This window comes from Copadichromis virginalis, linkage group LG11 (assembly GCF_057382275.1).
Source record: "Copadichromis virginalis isolate Kocher_CV1m ecotype Utaka linkage group LG11, C_Virginalis_male_GT1.1, whole genome shotgun sequence".
In the NCBI taxonomy this organism is placed as follows: Eukaryota; Metazoa; Chordata; class Actinopteri; order Cichliformes; family Cichlidae; genus Copadichromis; species Copadichromis virginalis.
This window is the reverse complement of record NC_140628.1, coordinates 2,503,428-2,516,198: the sequence shown is the minus strand read 5'-3', so window position 1 is coordinate 2,516,198 and position 12,771 is coordinate 2,503,428. Positions and strand designations below refer to the sequence as shown.

The window sequence follows — 12,771 nt, the reverse complement described above, 5'->3', positions numbered from 1 at the left end:
ATCGCTCTAAGTAGTTTGTAGAGTCTAGAAAAAAATACTGTATATCGTTAGCTTCATAGCATAAGTGCCTAAGTCATTTTTTGGTCAAATTGAGATTTTTGCCTAACTTTACTCCCCTACCACTGCTGCATCATCCTGTCCGTCTGCCTATGTCATTGGCCAATCACAACACTCATAACAGTCAAAAAACATACTTGCCTAAGTCATTCATTTGACTTAGGCAGTTTTACCATTGGACTTAGGCAGTTTTGCTACAATCAATTTGACTTAGGCAGTTTTGATGTATGCAAAATGGCTGATAAGAAGAAGAGGTTGACCGCAAGTGAAGCCCTTGCTCTTCTTTTTGATTCATTTACATCTGGTAAAAGTTCATATTTTTTTAGTTTTTTGGTCACTAAATGTATTTTCATTCAATCAAAAAGGTTATGACCATGTTAAAAGATTACTTTTTTGTTGCAAACAAAGTATGATGGCTAGCTAACATTAGCGTTAGTAGTGTAGCATTAGCATAGTAATGTAGTACAAGCTAGCAGCTAGCTAACAGCAGCATGCTACCAGAGTAAATCTTTGGCAATTTCAAAGGCAATTTGAGCATTTTCAGCAAGTTTGCAAATTATATTATGTTTCAAACATTTGCTTTTTATTAGGAGGAGAGTCTAAGGACGGGGGACGCCCTGGGTTCATTGTTAATTGTTAAATTGGACTTTATATTGACTGTGTTCAAATGACTGATACTGGTTGAACTCTATTGCCAGTAATATTCATGTAGCCCTTTGAGGCGACTGTTGTTGTGATTTTGGGCTATACAAAAATAAATTGATTTGATTTGATATTAAAAGTACAAATTGATTTTTTTTTTTTTTACATAGCAGACATTTTGACTACACAAGTAGATTTAGATGTCATCTTGATTTACCATTTTAAGATACTCCAACAGCATTTTATTTTCTGTTGTATCATCAGGAAAGGAAGTTGATGTGAACTTAGAGGAGTTGGTGGATATAGATGAGGGAGAAGGAGGAAATTATGTTGATATGGGGCAACAGACTGATAAGCAGCCAGAGGAAGGAGAGGAAGATGAAGGAGAGGAAAAGAAAGGGGAAGGAGAGGAAGATGAAGGAGAAGAAAAGGAAGGGGAAGGAGAGGAAAAGGAAGGAGAAGGAGAGGAAGATGAAGGAGAGGAAAAGAAATGGGAAGGAGACGAAGATGAAGGAGAAGAAAAGGAAGGGGAAGGAGAGGAAAAGGAAGGATAAGGAGAGGAAGATGAAGGAGAGGAAAAGAAAGGGGAAGGAGACGAAGATGAAGGGGAGGAAGAGGAAGGAGGGGAGGTGGAAGCAGAGGAAGAGGAAGCCAGTCCAACCCCCAGCACTTCTGCTGTTCGTCACAAGCGTCCACTGCCCCATACGTGGAAGAAAAATGTCATCAAAGAAAAGCGTCTGAAGGGAGAGAATTACAAGAATACAATGGGACAGGAGAGACCACCAAAGGCCATGGGCCCACCATGCACATCACAGCACTGCTTCAAGTCAACGAAAAGAAGTTGTGAGCTACTGACTGAAGTTGAGAGAAGAGGAATCTTCAACAATTTCTGGTCCATGCCTTCCTGGGAGACACGCAAGGTGTATATCCAGACTGTTGTTGAAAATGTGCCCATAAAACAGAAGAAAGGTGGTGTTGATTCAAGGAGAACAACATCTCTGCTATACCACCTGCAACTCTCAGATAGATGCAAAATACCTGTGTGCAAAAATCTTTTCTGTTCCACACTTGGTATTGCCCTGAGAACCATTGGATCATGGTTAACTGCAGGCATGAAACCCAACACTCATACCCAGCCCAACCCCAAGATCAACAAGACTGGTCCTCATATGCCAATATCAGATGGAGACCAGGCCTTCCTGAAAGAGTGGCTCTCTGGAATACCTACAGTCCCATCCCATTACTGCCGCCAGGTTCCCTCTTATCAGAACAAGAAGTTCCTGGAGCCAGGAACAGTTTTGAGAGAGCTTCACAAGGAATACCAGAATGCTGCCAATGAGAATGGAAAGCGTGCTGTGAGTGAGACATACTTTCGGAAGGTTTTTGGAGAGCAGGATTACTCTGTGTTCATTCCAAAAAAAGACCAATGTGACATCTGTGTAAGCGCCAAGGTAGGAAATACAGATGAGGATGCTCTTGCTACACACTTGAGATTGAAGAGTCAGGCTCAAGCTGAAAAGGCTGCAGACAAAAATGAATCCAGTGACACACTTTCAGTGTGGACAATGGACCTTCAACGCGTTCTTCTTTGCCCCCAGACAAAAGCAAGTACAATGTACTACAAAACTAAATTACAGATGCACAACTTTACCTGCTTCAACATGAACAACAGAGATGGGTACTGTTATGCTTGGGAAGAACATGAAGGCTCCCTCAGCAGTGAGGTTTTTGCACATCTGCAGTCCAACCACTTTGAGTCTGTCCTACAGGCCAACAGAAACATTGAGAAAGTCATTGTCTGGAGTGATGGCTGCGGGTATCAGAACCGGTGTGCTACCATCAGCAACGCCTACCTTTACCTGGCCATGAAGCATGGTGTCAGCATTGAGCAGAAATTTCTAGTTGCAGGCCACACACAGATGGAGTGTGACTCCATGCACAGTCTAATTGAACGGCGCATTGTGCAAGACGTTTACACTCCACGAGATTACGTTGTCATCTTTGAGGCTGCACGCATTAATCCATCCCCATACAGGGTGACTCAACTATACCACAATGACTTCATAAAGTTATCTGGCACCTATGTCACCAATATTCGACCCGGCAAAAAAGTTGGGGACCCCACAGTCCATGACCTCCGGGCTTTGCAGTACTTGACTGATGGACGGATCAGGTACAAGCTGGATTTTGAATCTGACTGGGAAGACCTGCCTCGGCGCATCAGCATACCCGACAACAAGCCATTCAAGTGGATCCCACTCTTTCCTGCTCAGTTGCCCATCACCCTGAGGAAATACAGTGACTTACAGTCAATGAAAAATGTACTACCAAGAGTGGCCCACAAGTACTATGATGATCTTCCTCATCAGTAGTATACATAGCCTACCAAATAGTACACACACACACACGCACACACACACACACACACACACACACACACACACACACACACACACACCCGCACACGAAGAGAAAGAGAGAGAAGAGAGAGACAAACACACACAGACAGATACAAACACACATAGACACACGCACACCTCTTTTATGAGCCTACAGGCCTCCTCTGCAAATTAATGGGTGGGTGAGGTGAAGTGAGTAAGTCTCCTTACTCTAGCTGCCATTTTGTGATTAAAATTGAAAAGTTACAGTGTGTTATGGTTACATTATAGTATGTCATGTTCATTTTATAGTTTGAAGAAAAACTGCCTAAGTCATAGGCATAATCTGCCTAAGTCACTTTTATTAGACAAAAGAAATGATGTTGGGTTTTGTTCTTTTTCCATACTTTTCCTCACATATACTTAAATGTTCTGTGAAAATATCAATTAAAAATATGCATGTGATATTTAGAAAATTAGTTTTTTCTTGTTTTCCGAAAACACAAAAAAATGACTTAGGCAATTATGCTATCAAGCTAACGATATGCGACAACCTTAAGAGCATTTGTTTCTAAGCAAAACACATCATTATAACACGTGTCACATACCCATTGGGGTCCCAACCCCATAGGCTTTTGAGTCAATGAGGCCTCCAATCTGTGTGAGGTTGCAGTTGCGCTGCGTGACAAATTCGATGGTGGTGGATTCCATGAGGAATGCGTAGTCCGAGGTGAGCACACGGTGAATGCCTTCCTCGACATTCTTCACCATCACAGAGTGCCGCCGACTGCTCATAAACTCCCACATTTTGTCATATGTTGAGATCTTGGTTTTCTGAGGAGACATAGAAGTGTAATGTGAGAAAATAATATTTAACTACTTAAACACAAAGCAATTTATAATTTAGCTAAATGTATTCATTGTAAAAGCCATGTACTGTATGTTTTGATCATCCTAAAGTTGTAACGTTAAATTTAGAGATTCATAAAGAGTTAACGTGTGTGTGTGTGAGTGACATTCATACAATCACACTTTCAAATACTGCCAATGCATGCAATCATCTACTTTCCAAATTTCATTAGGTTTAGCAGAATTTGTTTGGAGCTATAGCAGTACGTCATGCTTTCTGCCTGCCTCCGTCAATATCGCTTACGAGTGGAATATAAGTTGAAGCAGACAAGCATGCTAAACAGCAGTGTGAACAGTCTGAATTTGTATGACCATAATGTTCTTCTTTGATGCCCATAAAGCTGATAACACTTACAGGCATAAGCAGCAGCAGGGTACTCTCAGTAGCAGAGCACAGTGCCCAACTTAGTACACCTGTAATCACCATGAAAAGTCCAAGACCACATTACTGTCTGGGGAGGCAGATTTGAAGCCATTTTTGAAGCTATTTGAAAAGCAATTAAGTCACATCTTCAAGGTCCTGCCCGCCATTATTGTGTGTAATGACTTTTTGTGGCTGGTCGATATTTTAGATCAACTGGGTGATTTGTGGAGTGCCTATCAGAATCTTTTGGAGTCACTCTTGACAAATCAGGCAATTGAGCATGCAAGCTTCAGACTGCTGATAAGGCGAGAGCAGTGGCTGTGAATACACAGAGAGTCAGATAACCACCTATACTCTAAGTCAGGCAGACAGCCAAGGTATTTTTCCAAGAGCCTACGCACAGGAATTCAGAGCTGATTTCATTCAAACCATGCGCGAAGGGGTGGGAAGCACAACTAGTGCATACAATGAATAGCTGCCAAACCAAAATAGTTCAAAAGAATCCATCCAATATGTTACATCCTCATAGTTTAGAAATACTGGATCAAAATCTTATGAAATTCAAAATTACAAGTACAAGCTACTGAAATACTTTGTGCTGGCTGATCCTCTTAAGTCATCACCAGTTTAATAAAGTTTTCATCCACCTGCTTCTGCCATGATGGGAAGGCTAATGCTGTCCTCTTCTTTTATTTCTGCTAAACCCTCAGTGAAACTGATGACACTGAAGGGGCCTTATATTTGTAAATGCTTTAAAATATCCTGGTTCATCCAAATCGTTGCTGTTGAGTTAGTTAGAATTTAGAATGAGTTTTGTATGTTCTTAAATAAAGTCTTAAATTGACAGATTTTCAAAGGTTTATATATACTCATCATGGGTATAATGTCATGGTAATTCTGAGCTTTTAATGATTTCTTTAAACTGTTAAACTGTTCTGTCTGTTCTGGTTCTGTTTCTGTGTTTTGTCTTCTGTCTCTGTACTAAGCTCGTGTGTCTTATTCCTGGTGTCAATGTTAGTTATTTCCTGTTTTGTTTTGTGTGTGTCCTGTGTTTAGTTTTACTTTCTCTTGTCTCGTTAGCCAGTCTGTTCAGCTGTGTTCCCAGGCGTTTCCCATCTCCCTAATCACCTGGTGTGTATATACTGGCTTGTTTTTGTATTTTGTTGTTTCAAGGTACAGAAAGGAAATGATAGTGTGCAAAAAATCCTTGACCAGTCCCCTAACATAAAAACTGTCAGCCATGCTGGTCACTATAGATGCATGATTAAAGAAGAATCCTCTACTTCTCCAAAGACTTCTCGTTTGTAAAATATGTTAACAGAACCGAGGGAGGAAGACGGTAGACAAGCTCCTTCATGTCACTGCTGTGGTAAATGAGTTCCTTCATAAAGCTGCTGCAGGATATCTGCTCCTCTTTGCAGCCATGGCCAGTGGGTTGAAGCTTCCTCTGCTTCCGCTTTCCAGGTTTTCTTGATCACCTCTTCTCAGTGGTCTTCAGGCCAGTGCTGTCCACACCACCCAAACCAGTGGGGTCCGAGCCATCTGAGCCAGTTGGTCCTGTTTGGCCTGAGGCCGAGGGTCCCTTGTAAGCTGAACCCAAGCCATAGGGTCTCTATCTTCTCTTCCAATTCGTTGACCACTGGCTTTGCTTTCTGAGGAGTCTCCGTCAATACCAGCCTCCAATTAATCATCTTTGCAGCAAGATAAGCCACATCTCTTCAGTTGCCCATTCCCAGGGTTCCTTCATTTTATTCATTCTTCATTCCCCTGGCCGATTCCCTGAATTTATTTTTCCTCCTGAATTGCTTCATCTCAGTTTTTGGACTCCTGGCAGACTTCCTGAATGGTTTTGCCTGCACTGGCCTCTGCCTCTAGACCTCAATACTGTACATGACTGGGCCAACCTCCTCTCTGACTGTCCTTTGGCCGGGCCAGCCACTGGTCTGTTTTCTGTTTTGTTTGGACTCTTTTTGTTTTTGTTTCTGTTTCTTCTGCATACCAAGTATGCTCGAGCAAGACACGGAATCTCAAGTTGCTCTCCGATGCATCCAGAGTATCAATGCGTGTGAATTAGAAATAGAAAGCACTTAAGCATGGAAATTTGAAAGGCTTCTATAAATGGGTGAATGATGCATGTTGTGCTTTGAGTCAGGAAAATCAAGTAGAGTAGAACAGCTGTATATAAAAAAAAAGGTAAACTAGGCCATTTTTTTTAATTAGCTCCAGGGGTTAGAAGATGAAGATTATGTAGACATACCAAGGTGAAGTCAGAAGGTTCTCTGTGATAAATGTTGCCTTCGACACTATTTTTGATGTCTCCTGTCAAGACACGTCATGTTGAGAATGGTGTGGTCTACTCCTTTAAAAGCAGCAGTACATCTCAGTCAAAGGTCCTCAAGGTAATTAAGTCTTCAAAGTTCAAATTTGGTACTGTGGGCAGTTTCATGCCCAGAATGCTATGACCATCTATAAAGGACTTTAGTTGTAAAAGGAATTATGATTTTCCCTAAAATTGTGGAGATGAATAGACGTTTTAAAATAGATCTAAATACAGAGTGAACTAAAGCATTAAACGTTTTTTAATTTAATCAGTGAGAGTACCAAAGCTTGTTGATTCAATTCAGTTTTATTTATACAGCGCCAAATCACCACAACAATCACCTCAAGGTAAACCCTACAATAATACAAAAAACCCACAAAACCCCAATAATCATTTGACCCCCTGTGAGCCAGTGTTTTGGTAACAGTGGGAAGGAAAAACTCCCTTTCCACAGCATAAATGGAACAGCCTGCAAAGAGCTGGCTGCCAGTCGGTGGTAGACTGCTGCCTACTGGGAGTCTGCACTTTTTCTTTTTGGCTTGCCTCATGGAGACATGCTTGCATAAACCAATGGATTATAACAATGGATAACATCAAACCCATATTTTAGCACCTGCTGTTGGACTGCAAGGTAAGTAAAACCTTTTTTATTCCTTAATTTATGTTTAGGACTATGTCTCTTGTAGTTATTAACTTAGGCTATCACCTTACAACACTAACAGAGCAGTTAACAGTAGTTTAGTAGCTAACAATACTTAGAGTTGTCATAAAAACTAAGTTTTTACTTTTATAAAAACTAAGGTTTTATAAAAATAAGGTTGTCATAAAATAAGCTGGCCATTATTATCGTAAATATGTATAGAGAACTAGATGAGGTAAGTTCTACTTTAAATAAGACATTAAATATATTTTATATATGTGTATATACAGTACTGTGCAAAAGTTTTAGGCAGGTGAGAAAAATGCTGTAAACAAAAAAAATGCTTTCAAAAATATGACTGTTAATCATTTATTTTTAATCAATCAACAAAATGCAGTGAATGAACAAAAGAGAAATCTAAATCAAATTAATGTTTGGTGTGACCTCCCTTTGGCTTCAAAAAAGCATCAATTCTTCCAGGTACACAGTCAGCCAAGACTACATAACTAGGCACTGCCTGGATTGATTACAAGAAGGCGTATGACTCGATGCCCCACACCTGGATCCTGGAATGCCTAGACCTATACAATACCAACAGAACCCTGAGAGCCTTCATCAGGAACTCAATGGGGATGTGGTGGACAACATGCTAGGCCAACTTCAAGCCCATAGCACAAGTCACCATCAAGTGCGGGATCTACCAAGCAGATGCTCTGTCCCCACTGCTGTTCTGCATAGGCCTGAACCCCCTCAGTGAGATCATTAACAAGACTGGCTACTAATGTTCCCTCTAATTTTTCACGTGTCTGAGCAACACACAAACTCCCTGAGCGTCCCTTTGACCACCGTGAGCGACATCAGACGTGTGCGCTGTGGTCACGCCGGCATCTCATCCATCCAAGTTACATGATTTATTAAAATAATCGAATTACAGCCTTTACATTTATGTTAGACTACTTTTAATTAACTGCTTTAGTCCACTTACAATAAAAATTAATAAATAAATCTTGTTCATGAGCTGTGTAGCATGTTAACACTATTGGAAGTAAACATAACTTGAACTCCAATTTCGAAAAACAAAACTTACTTTTTTTTATTATTTTTTATAAAGCTCTGACTTGTATTATGAGTCTGTGGTCTGGGAGAGAGTCTGTAACTCTCTGTCTGCAAACTACAATATTTAATGACCAATGTTGGGCAATTAATTATATAGTTACTTCTTCAAAAAAGTAACTGACTTTGGCAAACAACAAAGTTTTTTGCAGCTATTTTTTTAAACGCAGCCAAGGCGTTTTTTTAAATAAACATTTCAAACTATTTACAGAACAATCAGCTGTTCTGCATCAAATCTGATGCCACACAAATTATTTGTGCCACTCCAAAAAATAATTTGTGTCCACTATGAGATGAAGGAGAACAACAGCCTGATACCTGCAGGCCTGACAGCAGCAGATGTATCACTGCTGTAACACCTGTAACACTCAGCAGTCGCCTCATTGTTCTGACACACACAACAAAACTACTGACTCAATTAACTACTGATTTTATCTACTGTTCTGATTTTATCTGTTTTGATTTATATACTGTTTTGTTTGTTCGTTTGTTTGTTTGTTTGTTTGTTTGTTTGTTTGCTTGCTTGTTTTAATCAATTTTAAATCATGCTTTTTATTTGTTTTTGTTTCTAATGTCTCTGTAAAGCACTTTGAATCACCTTGTTGTTGAATTGTGCTATACAAATAAACTTGCCTTGCCTTACACTACACACTGCCTACACAAGATTTGCGCTGAACGTCTCAAATCTCTCACATCTCAAAACACCGCCGTCACTCCTAAAACTTCCCCCCGTTTCTTAACAACAAGATGCCACTTTGCCAAATCATTTTTTGATTGGTCGACACGGTACTTTTTTGGACCAATAGGAAAGGTGGGGAGGGGGGGGGGGGTTGTTTTTGCTCACAGGCTTTCGAGCCTTTTTTCTTATAAAACGGCGTTTTACCGTTTCTTCCCGCAGTAAATATAAACAACGGCAGTATTCAGGAAGAAAACCAAGCATTGCAGATATTTTTATCATAACTCTGGTTTTACGTGGCCGATCAACACAATTTAAAAACTGGTATAAAGTCCACACTTTGTCCGTCAGTTGTTCCGTCTGTCCTGCTCACATCTCCAATGGTTGTACACGTTGTCATTAACGTAGCTTCACTCCTCATCAGCCACGCTGCTTTGCTAGCTAAAATACTGGTATCAGCACATAAGGACGCTGTCATAGCCTGTCAACCACGTTGATTGGCTGCGTATGGCCTGTAAATGGCCTGTATTTATATAGCGCTTTACTAGTCCCTAAGGACCCCAAAGCGCTTTACATATCCAGTCATTCACCCATTCACACACACATTCACACACTGGTGATGGCAGCTACATTGTAGCCACAGCCACCCTGGGGCGCACTGACAGAGGCGAGGCTGCCGGACACTGGCGCCACCGGGCCCTCTGACCACCACCAGTAGGCAGCGGGTGAAGTGTCTTGCCCAAGGACACAACGACCGAGACTGTCCACGCCGGAGACTGTCCTCGAACCGGCAACCTTCCGATTACAAGGCGAACTCCCAACTCTTGAGCCACGATCACCCCATATATATACGCATCGGCTTAACTATGGGATAAGGAGGCATCGTTCTAATCCCATATGGGAGCAGCCAGTCACTTACTGACTAACACTGCAAAACATGATTGTTGAAGTATTAATTTTAATTTCAATTCAGGTTAGTTTTTTTTTTTGTGCGCCACGCAGATTTTCTGTGCGCAGAGACCGTGCCAACAGAACAGTGCGCAATTTCGCACATGCGCAGCTTAGAGGGAACATTGCTGGCTATGGATACCGACTACGGAGTGGAGCAGTTGTCAGCCACCTCCTGTACATGAATGACATCGAGCTGTTTGCCAAGAGTGAATGAGACATCGATTCACTGATCCACTACAGCAACGATATCGGAATGTCATTCGGACTGAATAAATGTAGTCAGATGATAACAAAGAGCGGGAACATAGTCAGAACTGTGGGGATCAAACTACCAGAAGGCAACATCACAGACATAGAGGACAGTTACAAGCACCTGGGGATCCCGCAGGCAAACCACGAAGAGGTCGCTAGGAAAGTTGCAACCACCAAGTACCGGCAGAGGGTCAGGCACGTCCTGAGGAGTCAGCTGAACGGTAAGAACAAGATCCGGGCTTTCAACACCTGTGCCCTGCCCGTGATCAGGTACCCTGCTGGGGTAATAAGCTGGCCAAAGGAGGAGATAGAAGCCACTGACATCGAGACCAGGAAGCTCCTGACCATGCATGGAAGGTTTCACCCCAATTCCACTACCCTAAGGCTGTACGCTAAGCGGAAGGACGGAGGCCGGGGACCAGTGAGTGTCAGCACCACGGTCCAGGATGAGACAACGAACATCCACGAATACATCAGGAAGATGACCAAACGCGACCATATGCTCAGTGAATACCTCAGGCAGCAGAAACCCAAGAAAGAGGAAGAAGGACAGGCCCCTGCACGGTATGTACCACCGGCAGATAGAGGAGGTGGCTGATATCCAGAAATCCTACCAGTGGCTGGACAAAGCTGGACTGAAAGACAGCACAGAGGCACTAATCATGGCAGCACAGGAACAAGCTCTGAGATCCATAGAGGCTGGGGTCTATCACACCAGGCATACATGGAGCGCCATAACCAAGTGGCCGGCATAGTGTACAGGAACATCTGTGCCGAGTATAACCTGGAAGTCCCGAGGTCAAAATGGGAGACGCCCCCAAGGGTGATGGAGAATGACCGAGCTAAGATCCTGTGGGACTTCCAGATACAGACGGACAAATGGTGGTGGCTAACCAACCGGACATAGTGGTGGTAGACAAACAGAAGAAGACGGCCGTAGTGATCGATGTAGCGGTTCCCAATGACAGCAACATCAGGAAGAAGGAACACGAGAAGCTGGAGAAATACCAAGGGCTCAGAGAAGAGCTCAAGAAGATGTGGAGGGTGAAGGTAACAGTGGTCCCCGTGGTAATCGGAGCACTAGGTGCGGTGACTCCCAAGCTAGGCGAGTGGCTCCAGCAAATCCCAAGAACAACTAAGATTTCTGTCCAGAACAGCGCAGTCCTAGGAACAGCTAAGATACTGCGCAGGACCCTCAAGCTCCCAGGCCTCTGGTAGAGGACCCGAGCTTGAAGCATAGACCGCCCACAGGCGCGAGAGGAGAATTTTATATAGATATATATGTCTGTGACGGTTCTCAGTCATCCAGGTCATCGTAGTCAAAGGAGCTTGCAAAGAAAGGCGTCTGGACTTCTTTAAGTTGCTTGAAGACATTTCACCTCTCATCCGAGAAGCTTCTTCAGTTCTAAGGTCAAATGGTGGAGAGTCCCAGATATAAACCTAGTGGGAGTGACCCTCCACAGAGGGACAAAAGGACCCCCTGATGATCCTCTAATCGCCTGAGCCAAGGTGGGAAACTGGGCGTGGGTCCCAATCAGCCAGGGTTTCAGGTGAGTTCATTGTGAAACCTGGCCCCACCTTATCATGTGAATTCCTGAGGTCAGATGGCCCAGGATGTGAGTGGGCGTTAAGGCGTCTGGGGAGGGAACTCAAAACTGGATTATAGATGGCAGAGAGTTGGTGTCGTAAACCCCCGCCTCTGTTCAAAGATGGTCGCTCACAGTGGACATAGATGGCTTCTTTCACTCCTCTTTCAAACCATCTGTCCTCTCTGTCCAAAATGTGAACATTGGCATCCTCGAAAGAGTGTCCTTTATCCTTAAGATGCAGATGGACAGCTGAGTCTTGTCCTGTGGAGGTGGCTCTTCTGTGCCATGCGCTTGTTAAGTGGCTGTTTGGTCTCTCCAATGTAGAGGTCTGAGCATTCCTCGCTGCACTGTACAGCATACACCACATTGTTAAGTTTGTGTTTTGGCGTTTTGTCTTTCGGGTGAACCAGTTTCTGTCTGAGCGTGTTGCTGGGTCTGAAATACACTGGGATGTCATGCTTGGAGAAAACTCTCCTGAGTTTCTCTGATACACCGGCTACATAGGGGATGACAATGTTGTTGCGTCTGTCCTTCTTATCCTCCCTCGCTGGTGTCTGGTCTTCTTTTCTGTGCCTCTTTGCTGACTTTAAGAACGCTCATTTAGGATAGCCGCACATTTTGAGTGCTTCCTTTACATGTGTGTGTTCCTTCTTCTTTCCTTCAGGCTTAGAGGGAACATGTTCTGCCCGGTGGTGTAGGGTCCTGATTACTCCAAGTTTGTGTTCCAAAGGGTGATGGGAGTCAAAGAGGAGGTACTGGTCCGTGTGTGTGGGCTTCCGGTAAACTTCGATGTTGAGGTTGCCGTTCTCTTCAATGTGCACAGCGCAGTCCAGGAAAGGCAGACAGTTGTCCTTTGTGTCTTCCCTGATGAACTTGATGT

At 43.0% G+C, this 12,771-nt stretch overlaps 1 protein-coding gene across 4 annotated transcripts in view; it reads right to left on the bottom strand.

The window, feature by feature from the left end:
• grik2 (glutamate receptor, ionotropic, kainate 2) overlaps nucleotides 1–12,771 on the bottom strand; it is a 351,880-nt gene that overhangs the window by 44,034 nt on the left and 295,075 nt on the right. For all 4 annotated transcript variants that reach the window (XM_085472845.1, XM_085472848.1, XM_085472846.1 and 1 more), the window contains one exon: nucleotides 3,686–3,911. In XM_085472845.1, the coding sequence (XP_085328971.1) occupies nucleotides 3,686–3,911 (226 nt within the window). The remainder of the gene's footprint in view (nucleotides 1–3,685; nucleotides 3,912–12,771) is intronic.